The sequence below is a fragment of the Schistocerca americana genome, chromosome 4, assembly GCF_021461395.2.
Source record: "Schistocerca americana isolate TAMUIC-IGC-003095 chromosome 4, iqSchAmer2.1, whole genome shotgun sequence".
In the NCBI taxonomy this organism is placed as follows: Eukaryota; Metazoa; Arthropoda; class Insecta; order Orthoptera; family Acrididae; genus Schistocerca; species Schistocerca americana.
In genome coordinates, this window is record NC_060122.1 from 583,933,225 (window position 1) to 583,957,846 (window position 24,622).

At 37.6% G+C, this 24,622-nt stretch overlaps 1 protein-coding gene and 1 long non-coding RNA gene across 2 annotated transcripts; one reads left to right on the forward strand and one right to left on the reverse strand.

Annotated features, from left to right (window-relative positions):
• Nucleotides 1–1,998: 1,998 nt before the first annotated feature.
• On the forward strand, nt 1,999–4,582 carry LOC124612592. Its single transcript, XR_006979550.1, has 3 exons — nt 1,999–2,692; nt 2,772–3,086; nt 4,369–4,582. It is a non-coding gene; the product is annotated as an uncharacterized LOC124612592 (long non-coding RNA).
• A 17,206-nt stretch (nt 4,583–21,788) lies between these two features.
• On the reverse strand, nt 21,789–24,159 carry LOC124612813 (prohibitin-2). Its single transcript, XM_047141233.1, has 2 exons — nt 24,038–24,159; nt 21,789–23,017 (listed from the first exon to the last, which is right to left on the reverse strand). The coding sequence occupies exon 2, from the start codon at nt 22,942–22,944 to the stop codon at nt 22,054–22,056; it is 891 nt and encodes a 296-aa protein (XP_046997189.1). The 5' UTR covers nt 22,945–23,017; nt 24,038–24,159; the 3' UTR covers nt 21,789–22,053.
• Nucleotides 24,160–24,622: the final 463 nt, after the last annotated feature.

The following is a 24,622-nucleotide window of genomic DNA, read 5'->3' on the forward strand; positions in this document are numbered from 1 at the left end:
AACTGACCAGGAGAACAATTCAGAAAATAAAATGCTTTCTTGGCATGGAATCTATTGAACCATTGCCCGTAGTTGCTAGAAGAGGCAACTTCCTACTAGGCTTCAGGGACGCAGTCCCAAATGTCACCAGCTATACTTGGTTGGTTTCATGTCCAGTTCTCTGGCAGTGTTCATGCTACCTCCACCCATATTTACCATTGGGTCCATATCAGCTGCCCCTGGTAGCCAGTCCATGATGATGGTGTAAATGTTGACAGCACCAGCTGAAAAAATGGGGACTTATACAAAGGTGAATTGTCTTCCTCTAGTGTGAATTCACCTTCATTATATAACATTTGCAACTAAGGCAGCATCATGTTCTTTGATGTATGGGCATACTGCCTGCTGCCATAGTTCCCTCAGTTCTATGAAGCATTCCTGCTCCTCTTGCAGAAATGCAATCCTGACAGGAAAGCAATAGCTGCCCAATTATTCTTATTGTCGCTACATATTTTTCACGATGTCTTGTACCTGGTTACCGGTAAACTACTCTTGGGTTGCTGTTGCTCGAGGAAAACGCCATCTCATCTGAGAAAATTCTGTTTTCCCACGTCGCATTCAGATGTAGCCCCTCAAATGCCAGATGGAATAATACAGTTTCCTTATTGAGTACCTGTGTTATAGTGCATCTTCGTGCATGCAGTACATGTTTCCTCAGCTTTCAGCGAACTGTGCCACTGGAACCAGGGAAGTTGTTCTCTTGCCACAACTGCCTTGTGTGTAGGAAAGGAAGCTGTTGGTTCTTACACACAAGCTCTATGTCCTCCTACTGTGTGCTCAGTATTTTCATGTCTGAGTCAGGATTTCTGCTGGTAGTGCCTCTTGGAACATAATTTTTCCATCATCTCTTGGGGGTAACGGGGTGGCTCGCCACAGCCTGCCTCTTGCCAGTGTCTCTAATCGAAAGCTTGGCTTCTTCAGTCAGAGTGACGACTCTGTATCGAACTGAACAGTCCCAGTGAGCCATTGCGACTGAATGCTCACAATGCTATTTCTGCTTGCCACTCTTATGCTGATGATTGGGAAGAGAGTAAGCATGTTGCTGCATAACCAAACTTGAGGTGATTTTTATAGTTTTAACAATACATGTTACAGCCACTTAATAGTTGTTGTGTGAATGCAAAGTTCCTAAAAACTCACAAATCTGCCACACATGCACAGAAAGCCAATGCACCTGCATACTGCAGCTGAATCCCACGCAGCTGCATCTACACTAACATTGGAGGACAGGTTCTGTGGTTGAAGAAAATCTCTTTAACCAGCTTCGACATCATCAACATGAGAAGAGAGATAAATCAACATCGGATCAATACACTATGTCTGACGTAAGTCATAAACCCCTTTGACAACACCTAAGTAACAGTCATCCATCCACAATCAGCATTGTGGGCATATTACTGTTAAGCAGAGCCCAATATATACATATATGATTTTTAAGACAGGGGTGTCTGAAGTGCAATAAATTTCAGCAACAATAATAAGACACATTCCATTAACATTCTTGTGTACAACACTCCTGTTGTAAAAATTATATATATATATATATATATATATATATATATATATATATATATATATATATATAAAATAAGAAGAGACAACATTTGACTGTTTTCAGTTTTCTGAACGATCCTAAGAGGTGTGAACCGCTACATTACAGAAAAGTTTATTTGTTATTTTCTTGTAACCTACAGATATTTACTGGAGAATGTCGTGTTCTTTAAGAACAAAAAATTGCTAGTAAACAGTAGAAAATCCGAAACCCCCTCTCCCGACAGGTCATGAAGGCCCGACAGTACCGACCGATCGCCGTGTTATCCGCAGCCCACAGACATCACTGGATGGAGATATGGAGGGGCATGTGGTCAGCATACTACTCTCTCGGCCCCATGTCAGTTTCCGAGTCCAGAGCCGCTACTTCTCAATCAAGTAGCTTCTCAGTTTGCCTCACCAGGGCTTTGACTTGGCCTACAGAACAGTACAATACAACTTTTGTGCAGAATATAATTTAAGATAACCAAACGAGAATTAAATCAAGCTAGATAACTGACAGATGCTTGCACAAGGCTTCCTGTTCTTTGTACACATGCTCATATAGACGTTTGAACGCTTGTACAAAGCATGCATAATCGAAATACTATCAAGCATCAAGCTGCTTGTACAGTCCTAATGCTTGTGCAGATTTTTTGTACACACGCGTAAGCATGTTTGGGCCAGTACACTTCCTTGCTTGTCGAACATGTAGTTATTGGTGTGGGGTCACATTAAAACGTAATCCGAGTATGACGTAAATCTGAGTAATGTTGCAAACCCCTTGAAGAAATTTGCAACTGTTTTGCCATAGAAAAGTTTGTAGAACTGCATTTTACAGCATCGAAATTGTACTGGATCGTACGCAAGGATGTTAATGGAATGTGAAATAATAGTTTGGCACGTGCGTATGAGTTTTGTTGGTATATAATGGATCATTGTGCTGCAGCATTTTGTATAACTAGGCTAGCGACTAGAAGATACAGCGAATCACGCGTTTTACTGTTTTTGTGCCTTACAATGATGTTTGGTTTGTGTTCCACGAACTGTACTGAGCTTGAAAACCATTAGTACTGACAACTTTTTGTTGTGCCAATCAGCGACTCAGCATCTCCGCTCTATGGTGAGTAGCAACTGTCCACTTTATAATATAATTACATTCCATCCTGGATTTTCTTTTGAAATAATGATTTTTGTTATAGTTACAGAAGCGCACACCTAATTTTAGATTCGATGAAGACACATTTTGGAGGGTGTCATGATTCCTGCAGAATGTCAAATGAAAATTTTTGCATATGTGCTATCGAAAGTGAAGAGTTGGTAGCGAAACAGAATACCAAGTGGAGAAAGACGATTGCACCAAATTTTCGACTTGCCAGTACCCTCAGATTTCTGGCCAGCAGGAGACAGTTTTAAAAGCCTTCAGTACCTAATTACAGTTTCGTCACAGATTTTTTTCGAGTATAGGTCCAGAGGTTTGCAGTGACACTATTAAAGTGCTGCAAGGAAATGGAAAGGTAAACATTTTGTGTTGGAGAATGTGTTTCTCAAAACAAGTTTGTATAAGTGATGCTAATATCATAAACAATGAATTTTCGGCAATAAATGGCGAATGTGTAGAAATCATGATGGCAGAGTAGTTTGAAAGTGGTGTTGAGATTTCCTGGTGAGATGTAGAGTTAACCAAAGATCCATTTTCATTGTTCAGTTTACTAAATGCTGATAACACCAAATTTTACATCCGTGACTCTGTTGACAATGTATACATTTTTTACAGTTACAAATATTTTACATTCATGTTAAATGATGTTTACACAGTGACTTTTGGATAAGCCATTGCTCAAGGCAGTTTTTATACTCATCTCTTGTCAATATCTTAATTTTATTTATTTATTTATTTATTTATTTATTATCATCCCAATGATCACATTTGTGATATAGGATTTGTCAGGGTACATTTTAACAACTATATAATATCTTTACAAAATTTGTATCTGTGCTGAATTCATACTAATCTATCTTATGTTTAATAAAATATACAACTAATAAGTGTTTTTATAACATAATTTATTATGCACTGATGTAATTTCATTTGTCACATTAACTTGCTAACAAATTAGAGGTTTTTTGCTGGTAATTTACTGTGAACCAAGTGGAAGTCCTTTTGTGCCTTGGATCATGAATGTTAATTTCTATGTTCATATTTGTGATCTTGGTATCTTCTTTCACTAGCATAATGGTCTCCAACATATAAATGGTGCAAACTGAAAGAATATCTTGTGAATAACCTTTTGCGGGAGGTTTCTTTCTTTTACTTTTGCTATGATCCTCAAGGCCCCCTTCTGTAACAAGAAAACCCTTTTTGTATTGCTGTGGCAAGTTTGACACACAGAGAACTATTTCATAAAATAAGGAAGGGTAACTTCATCCGAAATATATAATCTTTGGGGATCATTAGCTGCAATTTACTGAAATTATACCGAAGATAATGCACACATTTTTGTGGTATTAGTCTTTGTTTTTGCTTGTAATGAGAAAAAAATTGCCGCACCATTTAATTTTCAGGTCATCTGCTCCATTAACATTTTTGGATAATTATTTGCAACAGCACTGCTGCTTGAAGGCAACATTAATGCTGCTACAAAAATAGCATAAAATTGTTGCATTTACTCATTGAAATTACTATAGCAGTAGCTTGTATGCTTAACACTGCCATACTGTTATCCTGTAGTTTGTCATTCTCCAATGGTCTAAAACATGACAATATCAGTAAATCACCCATAATGTTCCGTGTTTCAGATGCCAAAAACATGGACAGAATGGACGAGAGTTGCAACAACATGTGAAAATCTTTGAAATTTTCTCCATTTTGCATTGGTGCCCCTGGATAGACACTGTAGCTGTACAGGCCCCTGCTAACATGGATGTGAATTTTAGTTATAAACACAGCACAAATACATTTGGGCTATTGGTCAATGTATTTAAAGTGCTTCGGAAACCAATGCTGCTTCAGCTAGATAAAAGGTGAGGGTTGCCCAGAAAGTAATGTTGACAACAATGCTACCTGTGCGAAACATTACATATATACTATTTGAAATCTCCTAAGTGAGTACACCACATTTGTCACTTCAGACAGCATATCTGCAGGGCAGTTTCAAAATGGTGTCTACAGGTGATGTACAGTACAAGCAACATGCAGTTATTGAATTTCTCACTGCAGAGAAAGAAACTGTGGGGAATATTAACAAATGCATGTACAATGTCAGTGAAACATTTGCTGTCGATAGAAGTACAGTTGGTCACTGGGCACAGAGGGTGAGGTCATCAGAAGGCAGTTTGGCAGAGATCCACTATTTGCAGCGGTCAAGGAGACCATCCACGGCTGTAACACCTGACATGTTGCAGCGAGTTGCTGATGTCATTCACGAGGACGGGCGCATTACAACTTAGTAGTTGGCGCTGCATCTGTCAGTCACCAAAGGATGTGTGGATGCAGTTATCTGTACTCATAGATATTCAAAAGTGTGTAAAACATGGGGTCTCACGAGGTCTAACGGTAGATCACAAACTGCACAGAAAAAACATTTGTCTCGATTTGTTGCAAAATTTTGATGCTGAGGGGAAGCCTTCTTGCCCTGTATTGCGACAGGTGATGAAACCTGGGTTCTCCATTTTTAGCCTGAAACAAAATGACTCTTGATGGAATGGCAACATTCCCACACCCCACAGAAGAAAAAATTCAAAGCAACTGCTTCTGCTGGTAAGGTTATGATCGCCATGTTCTGGGACTGTAGAGGTGTGATTCTTATTGGTGTGTTGCCAAGAGGCAGTACATTTAATTCAGAAGCATATGTCAACACATTAACAAAACCCAAGCTGCGCTTCCGGTGACTTCAGTACCATAGCAACCCAGGAGACGTTTTGCTGCAACATGATAACACTTGGTCCCATACAAGTCTGAGGACTGCTGAACAGATCGCAAAACGGGGTTGGACAGTTTATCCCATCCACCCTGCAGCCCCTCGGGTTTCCACTTGTTTGGACCATTAATGGATGTCATTCATGGAAGACATTTTTAGGATGATGAGGATGTGATTCACATAGTGAAGCATCCGGCTGTACTACCAGGACAAGGATTGGTACCAACACGGCATACGCGCTCTTGTTTCGCGCTGGAAGCCATAGAACAGGATGGAGATTACATGGAAAAATAGGGTGTGTAGATAAAACACCATTCTTTCGTGTGTGTAATTCTCATTATGTTCAATAAAGAATTGTTGAAGGGAAAAAAATGTGGTGCATTAGTTTCTGGGCAACTCTCATGCTATAGAGGGTTCATGGTGTCAGATGGATAATGACTGTACATCACTATTAATGTTAAGAAATGTCCCAAGGAAGACTGGACTTGAAGCAGAAATGAATTTGCTGAGCACTAGTTAACTATTAGAAAAATACCATGGGAAAACAATTGCAGCCACTGTCAATGTAGACTATTTGTTCTGTATAATTTCATTACCCAAATAAAAATGGGTCACAATAGTTAACTTTTGTGTTACAACAAATGTGGACTTACCATATGTTGTTTGTGCCCTGACATTTCCTTAACCAAATAAAAATTGGTCAAAATGGTTAATTCTGTTTTGTTATTCTTGTGATCCTTGACCTTTTGGTATCTTTGTAACTTTTTTCTGTTGTTGATATAGTTTTGTGATAGTTTGTAACAAATGACAAAATTGAAAATGAATCAGTGGTACCCCTATCACTTCTATAATTTTATTCTATTCCATTAATTCAGATTTGTAAGCAAGTCACCTGAGATGGACTGACTCATAGAGGCGTAATTATACAGTCTAGGGTTAACCAGGGATAGCTAACCATGGGCTAACTTGAATGCGGATTGTATGACACCATTTTATTCCTGGAGTAGTTATTCCCAGAATAGTGTTCCCATCCAGTTAAGTTGGCAACAACTTAAGAGCACACTTAAGAGCACAATGGGTTTTTTCACGTACGTGATTTCATATTTACTTTAGTCTTCTGCTGAAACAGTGTGTCTAATGTGAGTGATAAATGCTTCAGAACACAAAATTGTTCGTCTGAGGATATTTTGAGGCTGGTAGATGCTGTAGAGGAGTTCAAGAGTGTAGTAGGAAAGAAACAAGAACTTCTGCAATGTCATTTAATGGAAATATAAATGCCAAACATTTAACTAAGTTTGTAGGATACTTGCATGTACAACATTATAGCGATCTATTTTAAAATTAGTTAAAGGGTCACGCATTTTTTGTTTGACCAGTGAGAGATTGCTCTAGATTTCCGAATAGAGTATGGGGAAAAAAATTGTACAACAGTTTCCACTCATAAACTATCTCACACAGATCAACAGAGCAGCTACAACTGATGTATGTGTTTGTTAAAAAAAGTGTTAAGTTCAAACAAAGTTAGTATCAGAAAATACAAATTAAACAAATGATTTCAGAATAAAAGTATATTATTTCAAATACATGTGCTTAACTACATCAGAGACCTGAAATAATTAACAAAACTGTCTCTTGTATATGTTGTCCAGTGTCGTATACATCCTTTCAATAATCCTGCTGGCTATCCCCTGGCCAATGCCAATGAAGTGTTCAATGGACAGAAAAAAATCACCAGAGGCAAAATATTTGTGTCAGTAGTAGCTGCCTGATTGGTGGGACAGAGTTATTTCTGAAAGAAAGAGAAAGAATGACATACAGTTTGTTTGACAGCTCGAGAGAAATTTAAAAACAACTTGATAGCCACTCCTTCCACTGTTTTGATTATGTAGAGTCAATAACTAAAGATTTCCTGTTAGCTGAACGACAAGTACCTATGTTTTTATGACACACGGATAACAATTACTGTGTGATAAATATGGGTGTGGTTATGTGGATAATGTTAATAACCAAGAATCACAACAGGCATGTCATGTAGCTTTCTTAAGAAGACTGACTTTCCTGTTAATTTTACAGTGTTGAACTGCTTGAGTAAGCACAAATAATTTATATATTTATATGAATAATTCTATGTGATGTATAATTTTTTTGCTCTGAAGCTTTCACTAAAAAATGGAAAGCTATCCCAGTGGGAGATAAGTGTGAACAGTATTCTCTGCTATAGATGTAGCTGCATGAGTGGACATTAATAGTGTACTATCAAACTTTTTGTCACATTACTCATTCATAATAAGCTGTCAATTTCAGGAAAGTGGTACTCACAGAAGTGAGACATAAGATATTCTGGTTTAAGTTATATTCAGCTAGCTACAATCTGAAATAGAGGAGGACACTGAAAATAACTTTATATGCAAAGAAAGATAAAAACATAACATTCCAGGCACTCCTCCCACGTGCTACAGCTATGTGGATTCATTGACTAAATTCCAGTTCTGCTCCTGTAATGTACATACATATTATTATAAATATGGATGGGCTTATGTGGGTAATACTGATAATTGTGAAACTCAACTACTATGTTCTGTACCTGAGGAGGTATCATCGTTTCTTTAAACACTAACTTTCCTGTTACTCTTGCTGTGTTAAACTTGGCTTTAGTAAGCACAGATAGTTCACAGGCTTCAGTGAATAATGGTATTTGGGAGACAATATTGTTGCTCTGAAGCATTAATAGGCCTGTAATCCTAATATTTTCACTAAAAGGCAAAAGCTGTTCTGATGCTGCTGTGGTGTTTACAAAAAGGGCCATTCCTAAGAGAAAACAGAGTGGAACAATATTTTCTGCTTCTGAAATAATGTGGCTGAATGAAAATGGAACACTACTGTTTTATCAAAATGTTTTGCTACATGAAAAAAATCAATGTTTAGAAAAAGCTGTTAATACAAATAATAACCATTACTGATGTGATTCTTCGATTTGGTTAAGTCTATTAAGGCACTGCTAAATAAAATGGAACAGTCCTTTCCACTACTGCAGGTACTGTAACACGTGCCAGATAAATAAAACTATTTTGGCATAAACCATCATTTTAATGTGCCTGATTTACATAACTAACATGACGGAATTCACAAAGTACTGAAATAAAGTGCATGCTACTACAAATAAACATTATTATTTTAGAAAACGGAGAAATAGTCTCACCTGCCTCTTATATGCTCCAGTTTCTCACATATAAGATTGAAAAGACAAAGTACAGCTTCCTTTGATAATCAAAATCTGGATATAAATTCGGAATCGATGCCGTCTCACTTTTTTCTACTTCCTTGTTCTCATGAACAGTTAAAACAATCTCATCACTGCTGTCTGCAACTGCATCTATCACTATTCCTGCCACCTTGAAAACTTTTCCCGCTTAAGCTTGCTAACTGGTCAAAAATTAACAGTTAAGTCATCCGGAGTTTATTCTGTGGTTAGGGAATATTTTGGGCTCATATAACGCATTTCTTGCGCTATTCTGGGAATAGAGCTTAACCAACTGCTAACTGAAGATTGCACAACCTGCCCACAGAAAAAATTTTACAATCCTCAAATGTAAACAACACTATATGTGGGCGTACTGTAATGTGTGACAGAAGTATACTGAAACACTGGTTTGATTCACATTCAAAAATGGAAACTACAATAATTATAAATGTTCATCAGGATGTATTATAGATAACATACGTTACTTGCCATTACGTTTTTGCAATTCAAAGAGTGTTATAAATAAATGGACGTTTACAGAGGAGCAATCTTGCTTGCTTCTATTTTAGCATTCATTTGTGTGGTCGGTTTTGCAGGTGCATCTCTCATCTATTGCAACCATTTTCCACTGTAAAGGTATCATTGTCTTTTTAAGCTGACCCTCTCTCCCTTCCTGAAACTGATCCAACATCCATTACATGTGATTCAGTACCTTGATTCGAAACATGCTACTTCCGTCATACTAAGCCTGCTAAATAGAACAAAGACATAGTGACAAAAGCCTTAGTGGATACTGAGAACTTTTTGCTGAATGAGGGTGTCAAGGGCAGATGCAGTGATAGGACAGTCTTCTGAAAAACCAGCTTATTTAAAAAATGAACTTAACTGCCCTCCCCCAACAAATGTTAATAATGAAATGAAAGATATTCTAAATGAATTTGCTGAGTGCTTCCAAACAACTGCGCAAACACCCTGGCATAATAATTAGTTACAGTACGCCTGCTACAAGGTACAGCAGTCTTTCATTATTGAAATAAAAATTGGACAAAAGATTTAATTGCATCTGTATTTTTCTTTTTAGCTAATCCCTTCACTGTTGGTATCCTTGATAAAAAAACTATTTACTTCAGTTATTTTGTGGTGGTTTTAACAAAGGATAACATAGAGAAAGAATCCACTGTATCCAGTTTCTATAACCATAGCTTTGATTCTACCCCCTTTTCTTATTTTGTGATCCTTTGATCCGTAAGTTTACACAAGTAACATGAGATACGGAGGGACTTAGACTCAAAATATATTTGCATCAGATCTACATTGGTACTGGTCGTTTATTGTTACACAACAGCACTGTGTGCTTTGTGAGCACAATTACAAGAATATCCTCCAATTATACTCAGATTCATATTAAAAATAACAAATTTATAGTTAAAATAGATTTGTTACATTACTAAAATGTTACTTGGATCCTCAATAAAATGGTTTTACACATCAACCACTTCAAATGTTGACAAATAAATGGACTGATGAGTTATGCTTGCTTTCATTTTACACAGAAGTGTAGGTGTTCCTGCAGTTACCTCTTTTAGTATGTTACATTTACAGTAGGAAACTTGCAATTGTATTCTGGACAACTTCTCTTCCCTCCCCCCTGAAACTCGTGTCTATCCAAACATCACAAGTGTTTAATTACCTTCACTCCAAACAAGCTGCAACCCTCATACTAATGCAGGTAATCAGGACAAAAGCATTTAAAGCATAAATGTTAGAAACTGAATTGAAAGTCTAGTACAAAGTGAGCAGCTCCATTTAGTTTGTGCCTCTGTAAGATACCTAGGAAATAATGCTAGTGACTGCCAAGGTCTGCATAGTTTTTACTATGCAGTGCTACCTGGCTGGTGTTGATGAAAAGTCTGATAAGGGGGCCGGGTTTGGATGTGTGAGCAGTGTTGCATTTTCCAGTGCTATCTTCATGTCTTCAAATGCTTTGGATGATTCCGCAGACCACAAGAATTTTCTGTTGCCATGTTTTTACTGGAGATAAGCAGATCAAGATGCTGCTGCTTATCTGCTGTGTACGGTAAATGATGGCGGTAAAAATTTACTGTGCCCATAAAATGCCTAAGCCCTTTGTATGTAGTAGGATGTGGTGTACTTTGAACAGCTAAAAACTTATCGTGCAGTGGTGCCAGTCCAGCAGAGAACTTGCATCCCAGGAAAGAAATCTCTGTTTCTGCAAACACACACTTCCCTGCATTAATTAGGGTTCCAACACGTTTAAGCCGTTGGAAGAGTTGGTGCAAAAGTTGTAAACATTCTTGCAAGGATTTAGGAAAGACCAATATATCATCAAGATAGCAAAAAATAAATTGGTGATCACATAACACACTATCCATAAATCTCTGCCACATCTAAGAGGTGTTGTGTAAACCATATGGCACAAAACTCTAATAAAAACAGTCTGAATGGTGTTATAATAGCCTCTGTTCATGTCCTCCTTGGCCATCAGAATCTGTGAGAATGCTTTTGCACAATTGAGGACACTGGAAACAGATACTCCACTGATAGCATAGTTAAAGTTCAGCAATGTCAGGTACTGGATGGGTTCTGCCGTTGTGCAAGCATTCAGTGCTATTTAGCCAACACACAATTTCCATGTATCACCTTCCTTTTTCACTCCATGCATTGAGAGGCCCAGTTGCTGCCTAAGACGAACATGATGCCTACAGATAACATGTTATTCATCGCCCTCTGTACTGATATAAAATTTCTCTGGAAGCAGGCAATGTACGTGACACACAACAGGCTGCATGGGCAAGGTTTTGATTGATGATGCGTAGTGTGGTAGTGTCATTGTTTCGCTCTGAGTGGGTCTGTCAGTGCAGAGGAGTCATTCAACAACTATATGCAAATAGCATCACTGGAAATGGCACATAGTTCACCTGTCATGGATACTGTAGCAGAAGAATCAGGTATGCATGCCACACACGGATGTGGTTCACATTTTTTGAAGTATAGGTCTTGTGAATCCGAAATATGAGCCACACAAATATTTGTGTGGACTATGATGGGCCTCACGCACTCATTGCAAACTAGTGCAGTCACTGTGACAGGTAAAAAGTTGTCAATCTTAGTACTGAACAACAGCCATTCACTAGCTCTGGAATCACTTTGAGAAATTTCAGAAAATCAGCTCCTAAGACAGAGTTGCTGACATCAGTGCTGACAAACCTCCAAGTAGGTAAAAAAAATTAGGCCAGAAGTCTAAAGAGATCTCAGGTTCTCATATGAATTGATGTGCGTATTGCCTGCCACTGTCAAAGTATAAGTAGCCAACATCGGCTCAATACAGATGCCATGGAAAAACACTTATCTCAGAACCCAAATTGGACAAAAAATTGCATCTTGTATTTCTGTCCTACTGGATTGTCTGAATGCTACTACTGTAGCATTAGAGCACTGCAAACAATGAATGTTTCTGTTATTAAAGTTTTCATAACGAAAATTGCATGGCACTGCACATTTACTAACTTTGCATCCAAACTTTGTGTGGAACCAAAACCAAGTAATCTTATTTTGTGCAGTATTTGCATCACAGTTAAGAGTTCAGTCCTCTATACACATGAGATTTGCTAGCAGATGTAGATCTGCGTGAGAAGTTGCACAAACTGGTGTCTGTAACATTGACTGTGGTTGGCATGCATGTTTCAGGACCGGTAGCATCAATACTCGATATGTGCATCCCGCGGCTGCACCTGGAAAACGAAGGAACTTCATCATGGAAATTCTCTTCTAAGTAGCTAGCCATTGTATCAGCCTTCTTTGCAAGTTCTGCCAAAGCCAGATTAGTATCTCCCATCAGCATGGAGTGTAATTTGTAGGGAGTTTGTTAAGGCACATGACACATAATGGAGATTATGTTAGATCTTCATGTGCAAATAAGTGTATTTCCCTTAAAACTTCTCAAGGTTTCAGTTGCACATGAGTTTGAGGTGAAAGCAAGTTTATTAAATTTTTGTGCTGACACAACGAAAAATGTTCGATCAATGCATTTTTCAACTGGGTTTATGACTGTTCATGCAGCACATCCTCAATGTTTTCTATGTGATCATTGTCTAACTGTGCCAATACTAACAGAAAACTGTCAAAATCAATATCCACTAGGTGTTTGTGAGAAATTGCTTCCACTTGAAGAAACCACAACACACAGTTGATTGACCACAACAGCAGGAATTGCACATCAGCAGTACTCAACAAAGAAAAAACATTATTCTTACTGAATTAGAGTAAGAACAAGATTTCACATTTGTGGTTGGATTTGCAGTGACGAGTAGAGAGTGAAGGGTTGTCACTGTTTAAGGCAGTAGCAGGTGTCCTTAGAGGAGTATCCATTATCTATAATGACAAAAATGCTGACTCCTTTTATAAATTTTCTGCAAAAAATAGTTTAAAGGCACCAATGTATGATTCCTTCTGCACTATTATCCAAACTGCGAATGATGAAATGTGTATGATAACATATATTCACAATTTATTCAGAAAATACCCTTTGAAAGAGACATTACAAACACAAAAGACATCAGAGAGGTAAAGATATAACTTTGCACCACACTGCACTTCAGACAGTTGGATCTTATGGTCACCATACTCTCTTAAACCAAGTGGAGCATGCGACCACTGACAGTCACATAGTTTCTTGTGATGCCGTGCTGTGTCTTCCATTGGCATCATAGCAGATAACGTGTTCAGGTACCTTGTACCGGATGGCAAGGCCCTTATCTGCTTCAAAGAACATGGTGTAACTATATTATCAACAATATTTCAAACTCTTCTGGTCTGTAGTAGCAAGAAATTAAATGTATAAAATCAGTCCACAATGTAATATATGAAACTTCCAGGCAGATTAAAATTGTGTGCCAGACTGAGACTCTAACTTCAGACCTTTGCCTTTTGTGGGCAAGTGCTCTACCATCTGAGCTACTCAAACATGACTCACGACCCATCCTCACAGCTTCAATTCTGCCAGTACCTCATCTCCTACCTTCCGAACTTCACAGAATCTCTTCTGCGAACCTTGCAGAACTAGCACTCCTGGAAGAAAGGATACCGCAAAGACAAGGCTTAGTCAAAGGCAAAGGTCCTGAGTTTGAGTCTCAGTCCAGCACACAGTTTTATTCTGCCAGGAAGTCTCATATCAGTGTGCATTCTGCTGCAGAGTAAAAATATCGTTCTGGAAACATCCCCCAGGCTGTCTCGCAATGTCCTATCTTCCAGGAGTGCTAGTTCTGCGAGGTTCGAAGAAGAGTTTCTGTGAAGTTTGGAGACAAGGTACTGGCAGAAGTAGAGTTGTGAGGACAGGTTGTGAGTTGTGCTTGGGTAGCTCAGATGGTAGAGCACTTGCCTGCAGAAGACAAAGGTCCTGAGTTCGAGTCTTGGTCCGGCACACAGTTTTAATCTGCCAGGAAGTTTCAAATCAGCACACACACCACTGCAGAGAAAATGTCATTCTGGTGCTGTGTAATAGTGTATAAAATGCATATTTGAATCATCAGATGTTTTTATTTTAAACCCAAATCCTACTGGTTTCAGTCTTGGACCATCTTCACGGATGAAGGGTTGAAGTGCTTTAAGCCACCATATTGCATTACTCATTACTTAAAACGTGTACTCCATGCCATGAATGTTAAAATATGACACAGGACTTTAAAAGCAAACATCCAAATACTAAATATATACAGAGTAGTACAATGTAATAAAATACTCCAAATCCAATTAGGAGCATTGTTCAACAAAAAATAAATAAAAGCAATGACTCATACACAGTTTCCTGACAGTAAATGGGCAGAAATGGTGACACACTAAAATCATTTACAACAAAATTCAATAGTCCTTGTGGCATTAAAGCAAACAAACATATGTATTAATAATAAACAATCAAATGTTTTCAATTTATTCTGGTAAACACTGGATGCACTGCTGGTAACTGTAGTTTCAAGTATAAACTCAAGATTACAAAATTTGTAAGATTGTTAAAATAGTAAATCTTGAGTTGACATGATAGGACCTGCTTTGTACTGTCATCGTAATCAGTCGAGGCCTTATTTCCTGACTAACTCGTACTCTGCTGTATGTATGGTGATATGAAGTAACATATAACATGAAAATAAAAATGTCTTTTTTAAATTTATGAAGATAAAATGTAAGTTTATTAACAGATTTCACTAAGGTAAAAAGTGACTTTCATTTATTATCTATTTTAAGTATTCACAGTAAATTATGCCAGTAAACTACAGGCTGTTATATTATATGCAACTGACTGATATTGGAAAATAGATAATATATCTAAAATGTTCATGTAATACTGTATTCTTTGACTTGACTTGTCCTCTACTACTAATACTCTACTTGTACATGTTTTCTATAGGTCTATAGGCCTGAATAAAAAATCAAATTAAATAGCTAAATGAAAAGCAGTTTTTCCGTTCTGCATCTTTTCGTATATTTCTGAGAAAGCAGCCTAGAATAGAACATTGACTTGTTGGCATTTTGTTCCTGGGAACTAAACAACTTGGTCTTTGGCATCCTTGCATACACAGATTGGTATGTGTGTGGTAAATATTTCTGTAAAATATATTTAAAGTAGAAAGAATTGTTGCAAATTGATTTTAAAAGAACCTAATGCATAAAAAAGTTATACATGTCAGATGGCTGATTGCAAACATAAAATAGCTAAACCAACCTTCCTATAACACATTGAAATCTACTCCTTTACAGTTTAGGAAAAAGTTCAAATGATGCACAGGATTTTAGAAATTGCAACAAACAGCAAACATTGTCACCTAACATAGAAGTCCAAGACTGCCAATGTTATGATTCTAAATTTGCTGTTTCGTACCTCCACACAGTCTGTTTCCCACTGACACACAGTCCCTTAAGACCTTACTACAAATTTCCAATTTCCACTGACACACAACTCTCCTGATAAATAAACTGCACACTGGGGGTTGTATGTATTACTGCAGTAATAATTCATTAATGTGTGTGGCTAATGAGTCAGCTTTCCCACTCTTCACACTTTGTGTGTTCTGATATCCTGTAAAATGAAACTTACTTCCATTGTTATTGTAAATTAAGAAGCCTGTCCTGAACATCCTGAGTCATTTTCTCTGACGAGTAATTTTGTGTAGAAACCTAAAAGGCTCTCAGCTAAGATGGCATATCTATTACTTTCATGATTCCTTGTCCTCAGGATCACATACAACCTTGTCTCATAAACAATGATTTAGGCTAGGAGGTGAATACAGATGCACTATTAGGAAAAATGAGTGAACATCCAATAGTGTCTGCTACTTTAGACCTTTGAGTGTAAACAGTTATTAACTCACTATGCTGATTTGAAACAGTGTGCAGCACTTATTTAAAAATAACAGTAGGAGTAAAGATCTTCCATATTCCGTCTGATTTAAAATCATCAATATCAGCATTAAAACCTGAGGTGGAAATTTACTCAAATTTTGTTACAGAACATTTCCCATAGAAAAATTGCCATGAGCTTATTCACTTAGATCACAAAAGGGCTGCTTCTGTGACCAACAATTTGCTCAAAAAACTGGTCAAATAATTGTACTGTACAGTTGTGCTTGTGTTGACATCATTTCAAACAAATATTCTATCATGAAAACATGCTTCTTGATGGAAACATGCTCAGCATCCTTTGCATAGAGGCAGGGCAAGGGTCTTTCCTTCAAAGTATCTGTCACCTATACCAACATATAACTGATAATGCACACCAGCAAATGAAACAGCTGTAGTTTGAGCAGCATCAAACACATGCCATAAAAAATGATATGTTACAAGACCTGCCAATGGTCCAGGTGTTAAGAACTTAACAATGACCAGGTCCCTGAGAGTTAATACCTTTAAAACTTTCAATGTGGAAGCTGCATGAATTTCTCACTAACACTGATAACCAGCTATATCAATTACATTTTAAAATGTGGAACAGTGTTGCTAAGGCATAGAAGTTATAAAGTTGATGAGAACAATTAAATTTTACTGCTGACTTTTTAGACAATATCCGAATCAACTATGTTGTTAGGATAGATGTGCTACAGAAGTATCATCTGAAGGCTGTTAGCAATGAACCAGGCCCTTTTTTTCCTACTGTTCTGACTCTTTCTGATTTTCAACTTAACATTATTAACACAGGAATAGAAATATATTTCGTATGTTCTAGCTTTATATTCTGAGGATATTACATTGTATTCAATAATAAGACAATTAACTCACGAAAGATGGCATCTATCAATCTCAATGACACAAGAATGTCCTTTGTGTATACTAAGGGAATATGCTCACATTTACGTATCAGTATTAAAATAGTTTACATTAAAAAACAGACAGAGAATAATGATGAATCATTTAAGTTATAGTTAGTTTAGTGTACTTATCAAATTTACTTTTTGGAGCATCATACATCTTCAGATTTGCCAGGTTAGTTGTATCAGCAGTGTTAATTTTAGAATCATTGCCCCCCACTTGTACAAATTTCTGTGGACACACACAATCATCTAGCAGTCTATTTGAGGGGCAGGTAATCTGTTTCTACTAACAGTCGTCCATTCTAGATTCTCTTGAGAGCAGATTCCATTCTAGATTCTCTGAGAGAGCAAGCCTTTAACATATTTCAGAGTGTAAAACAGGGAACGTATTTGAGAAATATTTCTTTTCTATTCGTAAACAAAACAAAATTTTAGGACACGTCTCATATATTGTTAGCATTACCAGTAATTCTTAGCATGGCTTACGTGGAAGTCGATTATCTCTTTATTGGTAGTGCATTAGTGTTTGCTAGTGCTTCACCCTCACCACTGAGAGTTATTCTCCTTAGTTTCCACTGTGTTCCTTTGAGTAGCAACATATGCATTCTCAGGTAAGGTCTCTCATACATGAAGCACCACAGTATAACTAGACAGCATCACGTGCCCGAGAGATTACATGTTAAAGGTTTTTCCCTGCAATAGCCATTCTTCTCATCAGCAACCAACACACACCTAAGCTGAAGCTTCTACCACATTCATGATCCAGATGGTCAAGTCAACATCCACACTGTAATGCATAGAATACTATCAAACCAGAATCATTCATTGCTAGAGCATACATATAGTTGACAATTAAGAGGATTCATAATGTGATCAGTTTCCAGCTTGGGAAGCTCTGTTCTGCCAAACCTGAATGTAGACCTTGGTGACAGAGCTCCCCAATGCACAATTAATCTTTAGATGGAAGGAGCTGGGAAGGGTTAGTGCTGCTTAGGAATGCTGCAGAAGCAGTGTTTTTTCTCATCTTGCCATATAATATTTAAACTACTACTTCATCTGGCTTCTATCAGTATGAGGACTTTATTAGGCATAAATATATATTGTGGTAGTAACAGATATCCAATAGTACTAAAGCAGGAACACTATCCTGCTGGTATTTTCCATGAAAAAGTCAGGCCTATATGAATCATAGAATTCTTCTCGGATCTACTAGCATTAGAAGCAGACAAATTGTCAAATGCTAAATGAAACACCGTGTGTAAAAATTCTTTGGGCCACATTAACAAGTCAACATATAGATAAACCAATCAGGAAGATCAATGCAACATGTCTGCTCTTAGAAGTATCTTCCATGGTGTTGACATCAAAACTAACATGTTTACTTACTTTCATTTCCTATTGTCTTGTGGAATGATCATCTAGGGCAGTGCACCTAAAGTAGATAAAAGCCCTTCTCACAAAGGTTTGTTATACTCACTTATCAGAACATTTATTCCTTATTGGTACAATTATTCTTCAGTTGTCACTGAGATGTCATTTGCAGTTGCAACACAACATACAAAGTTGTCTCCTGTTCAGTGTGGAGTTATTGACTCCAATGTAAAGTTGCTCAGAAAACTCTCAAAGCAAGAAATTGGGAATCAACCAGTTAAGAAGTAAATTAAAAACATACCTCATGAGCTCTCATTCTGCAAATCATCTCAAAGGTTGAAAAGTAGTTGTGTTCACAGTAAAGCTGCATGACAAGTAATAATGTACTGTAAAAAGAAATCTGCATTTACAGATATAGGTAACTATCATATTTGGAAAAATTAAGTAAATATTAGCTGTCAACTCTTCATTTTTTAAATATGAACCCATTAATTGTTAAGTTTACGACAAAGACTATTTCAATGTTACACATATGATGTAACAGTATACTCATTCGTGGACATTTGTTGAACACAGTTAAGCCATAGTGTAGGTTCCCTGTTGTTTCTAGTTTGTTTACTAGCTTCATAGATCAGTGTCAAAAGCCTCTGACAGGTTTACAAAAGTGTCTAACAGCTTCATGAACCACTTTTATGAATTCCGTTATGACCAATACTTTACTTCTGCTACATCAGAAGTCAAACAGTGCTTCTATTTTATCAGTAAACTTGGTCCATCTTTCATGATGGTGTTATTTTTGTGAATATTTGGTACACAGGATTGCATTTTCCACATTACCTTTCTTAGTAGGTGCACAACTTGTATGTACATTACTAATCTGCACTGACTCAGTTCCGTTAATTGAATTTGCTGTTAATGCACGGCTTCAGACAGTATGGAGACCAGTGTACTTATTTCCATTTTTGAATTGTCTTCCTGACTTCTAGCTCTGTTGTGGGATACAACACACTGCTGGTTACTTTTTCTTCACATTTATTTTCTGCATTTATATTGCCATTAAATGATTTTTGTAGCAAGCAGTACCCTCCTGTAACTTTCTTTGATTGATAATTTACAAACTCAATAGTGTTCAATGTAAAGAGCTGTATCTAAAAGTCTCAGAGGGTTGTCCAATATCCCCCCCCTCCTCCCCCCGTCTCATTATGGAATTAAGCTTTCTCAACTCTACTGCCCATCTTTCAAAACTGTTCTGACAGTTGTACTACTGATGATAACAGAGGTGTATTATTCAATGGCCCTGACTCAGTCATTCCTTAAACACCCCTAAAAGAAAGCCAAACCAACTTTGAACTGGTCCTTAGCACTTTAAATACTTACATGACAAGGTCTTTAACAATAACCACACAAGAGAAGGAAAGTTGCTACTCACCATATAGCGGAGATGGTGAGCAGCGATAGGCACAATAAAAAGATTCACATAATCATAGCTTTCAGCCATTCAGACCTTTGTCGGCAGTGTACACACACACACACACACACACACACACACACACACACACACACACACACACAAAAGCACAACTTGCACACACATCTGCAATCTCAGAGAGCAGAAACTACATTTCAGCATCTCCGCTATACGGTGAGTAGCAACTTTCCTTTTCTCGTATTGTTACATTCCATCCTGGATTTTCCATTGTTTGGTCTTTAACAATAAACATATACGCTACAACAACATTAAAGATTATGCATTGGGTGTACATTATGCAATATCTGCTGCTGGCACCTTACACCATTTAACAAACAAAATGCACATTAAAACTGGAACTGGAGCATTCACACTTGCCTTATTGGTATACTCAAAGATTAGACAATTTTATAAGGAATGAAGATGCTGAGAATGTTTGGAATCACCACAAAAAATTAAGGCTCGAGCAGACAAGCCAATTTTCATAGCACCAGCATGCGTGCAGTGAACTTTGTACAAATGGCTCAAATTGGCTGTGAGCACTATGGGACTCAACTGCTGAGGTCATTAGTCCCCTAGAACTAGTTAAACCTAACTAACCTAAGGACATCACAAATATCCATGCCCGAGGCAGGATTCGAACCTGCGACCGTAGCGGTTCCAGACTGCAGCGCCTTTAACCGCACAACCACTTCGGCCGGCGAACTTTGTACACATGTAAAGAATAGCTGCCTATGTTACCATGGTAAACGCACGTGGGCAAACTCACTGTATAATCTTAGTTAAATTGAACAATGATAAAATAAACTTACATTAGATGAGCTGAATCACTGTTTATTTAAACAATAAGGCAAACTTTTGTTATATCATTCTCGCTGGTACAAGTGTTACCACACACTAATGACCATGAGAATGATTAAACAGTATATTTGCATCAGATCCCAACTAACCGCTTATTTGATTACTAGTTATCTCTTACATTTTTGTGTGGGATTGTACTGCTATCAGAATCCAAGTCATTTTCTTGCATGGATTGCAGATTTTTTCTCACTTAGCTTGCTGTTTATATTACATTACTACTGCTCACTTGGATGTATGACAACAGAACTTATCACTGTTAGCTGAAGCAGTAATGAAGGAATATGTAAGAACTCTTACCTGTAGAACAATGGAGTGGTACAAAATGTTTTTGTAACTGGCGCACTTTATACACAGGTGTACCCACTCGAGGGTAAATTGTGAAGCCACAAATTTTCCAGCAATCACAAGGGAAAAGGTTTACTTCACTTAACCTCTGAGTAAATCATTCATATAATTGGGGTAACTTTTAGCCTATACTGGAGCTCACTTATCCATTACAGCACATATACAACACTGCATGGAGTGTAAGTGCTATGTCTTACACATTTACAAAAAAAGCCACCAGTCTTACTTGGTATTAATGTATCTCTCCTACTTGGCGCACAACTACACAAATTCTACATTACAAATTTTTACTCTTCACTTGATAGAAATAAACATGGTCTAATCATCAATTTGTTTCCTGTCTTAATTTAACTTCCATACTTGACAAATTTAATCAAATCTGATGGCATGGCTGTCTTCCACAAAAGATGAAGACTCGAGGCAAGAGTTAACAGTTAAACCATAAGTGTTCACCTGACTTGAATATATACAACTGTCATCTGTTCAACATGTAAAAAACTGCTGAATACAGTACATTGTGAACCTAAAACACAAACAAGACCACACAGTGTGAAACATTATCAGTTAATGTTGAATTTCTTTAAATATTGGGATTATTTATTCAACATATTTCTGTAAGCAACACGGAAGCTGTGCCCAACTTGAGTATATCACTTAAATGTACTCATTTATTTTATCATAGTAAGAAAAACCACTTTTAAACAAAAGCAATATTTATTATGGTCATATAAAATATCGCAAAAGAATATTTCTGCAATTAATAATCCACTTGAGTTCTCAGTCATTATAGTGCTATACATAACTGTAGATTGTTATTCACAATCTGACACCTGAAATATTCATTGGCAGTTATCACCAAACAGTATTACAATTGCGACTGGTGACATTTTCCCCTTAAGAGAAATACATAATTTGTGTGTCTACCACTGGCTCTTGTTAAGCATTACAACCAACTGCTTTTCAGTGTTTTAGCTTATTACTAAGATCATCAAACGTTGGATCACTAATATTCAACATTAAGCTGTTTCCACTGAGAAAGACTTTATTTTGAGAATTGGCAATAGTTCTAGATATGCTCTGTGCAGCTCGAATTTTTCGTAACTTCAAGTATCCCGGGTTCTTTGCTACAGCCATTCCCAACATTTTGGCAGCTTCCGCTTCACCCTCTGCTTGAACAATCTTCTGCTGTCGCTCTTGTTTTGCTCTCTCCACAACAAATGCAGCACGCTGGGCTTCTTGTTGAGCTACTTGCTTTGCCTCTACAGCTGCCGTATATTCCTTTCCAAAACTCAGTTCTGTAATTGAAACATCATCCAGAATGATATTGAAATCTTGCGCTCTTTCTGTGAGCTCCCTTCGAACAAGAAGAGACACCTGTTGCCTCTGGGTGATTAGTTGTGAGGCATTGAACTTAGCAACAACACTCTTTAGAACCTCATTGCAAATAGATGGCAGAACTTTCTCATCATAATCTAGGCCCAGTTGCCTGTACATTATGGGCAGATTTTTTGCATCTGGCCTGGACAGCACACGCAAAGAAATATTAACCATCTGCAAATCCTTGCTTCCTGTTGGAGAAGAAATTTTACGTGGTCGTGATCGTATGTCGTAAATTATAGGGTACTGGAACCATGGGATTCTAAAGTGGAGGCCTTCTGCATAAATATCCTTTTGAACACCACCAATTCTGCTGAATATTATGGCCCTGTGACCACCTTCGACTGTATAGAGGGACTGAGACACACCATATGCAGCTGCACCAGCTACAGCTAGGATCTTCAGTCCTGTTCCAACACCTTTGGGACCCTTTCCAAAGCGACCAGCCAAATCACTTAGCTTACTCTGTGCCATTATTACAGCTGAATTCTATGTCAGTCCTGAGCTGCTGAACCAGAAATCTCTTAGAAGTTAAAACAGCCAGTACCTGAAACAAGAAAGGTTCCATAACCATAGAAGATGCTTAAGCAATACATATACTGTTTGTTGCAATCATTAGACAATATCAAATTTTCTTACACACACACACACACACACACACACACACACACACACACACACACCTTGCAGTAAAGTACATTTATAAAGCCCATTTTCAAATCTTACTCCACTGTGTTTTATATTTTGTTAATCCAATGTTACTATGCATTGGGCCAAATCAGGAAAATTTTATTAAAAACGTCAAATATGATACAGAATCAATTTAACAACCCTACAAGACTTTCGTGGGGTACGACACTAATTTTCACAACGTACTGAACCAACATAAAGGTGATTGGAAACCAGTCTGCTGTGATAAACGGTGGAGTGCATACTGATACAATTAAATGTATTTTTTTTTTTTTACTCTCAGTGACGCAATGCACAAAGTATCCCAAAGAACCCCCAAAATAAAGAAATGGCGCTGTACGAATACAGATGAAATCTATGACAACGACGGCCCATATCATTTGAAAGTGAATTGCGTTGAGCCTCCAATACCGTAAAAGGTGATGAAATGGGCAGTAAGTCTAGAACTACAAAAATGAAGTCTTCCCACGAAAACCAATAAGTGTCCCATCAGAATAAATGAAACCTAGTCTACCTGATGGGTTCAAGTTGCAATGCATGCCTAAAGACAAGCTCGAGTCTGAGTCCATTTCATAGCGTGTATCACGACTAGTACTTTTCTTTCGCAGTGACAAGTGATTGGAAATGAGTGTAATATTTTAAGCGCAGTCGACTATCACTGAACAACTAAGAACTGCTAATGTGCAATATCAAAACATACGTAACCTCTATTCACAGTCTTAATAAGAGACACCACACAGTATCGAACAGAGAGCGCTAGATTGCTTACGCACATTAAGCGACAGCTTCGTCAGACACAAAAAAAGCTATCAAATAAAAACGGGCGATCACACTTCTAAATCTCGTGTAGTTGAAATAACGTTCATAGATTACTCACAGGCACTTTCAGAACATCCGCTATTCCCCAAACCCTACAAATCTCACAACCAACACCGGGCCTAAGGCGGACATCCAAAGGTGTTACATAATACAGCAAACTGTACCTTCGTCCAATATCTATGGTCGAAGAACTGTACATAAACTCTCGGTATTTTGCATCAAAGATGTATGTTCATGATTTTGAGTCTCCAGACGGAGAGTGTTCCAGAAGTTGAATTATGAAATTCCGTATTTAGGAGAAAAAACTGCGAATCCGAAACGCACTGAATGTTTTACTTGGCACTTCGACTCCTACAGAGGCCATCAAAGCGTCAATTATTATTTCCACGCGCTGCTATGCAATAAGTTGATTTTTTTTTCGTACGGCTACAAAAAAAAGAAACCCACGAAAAACGCAAATTTAAGATATGAACAGTGTCTCGACTCTATCTATTATTTTACGTAAAGTTCGCAACAGACACACACACACACACACACACACACACACACACACACACACACACACACAAACAAACAACAAAGGTTTCGCCACAGCTAGTGGCATCCTGAGGTTACAATGCTGCAGCATGTGTGAACTCCCAGT

What these genes read in the sequence shown, in the direction of transcription:
- LOC124612813 (XM_047141233.1), bottom strand. Translation starts at nt 22,944, where the DNA reads ATGGCACAGAGTAAGCTAAGTGATTTGGCTGGTCGCTTTGGAAAGGGT.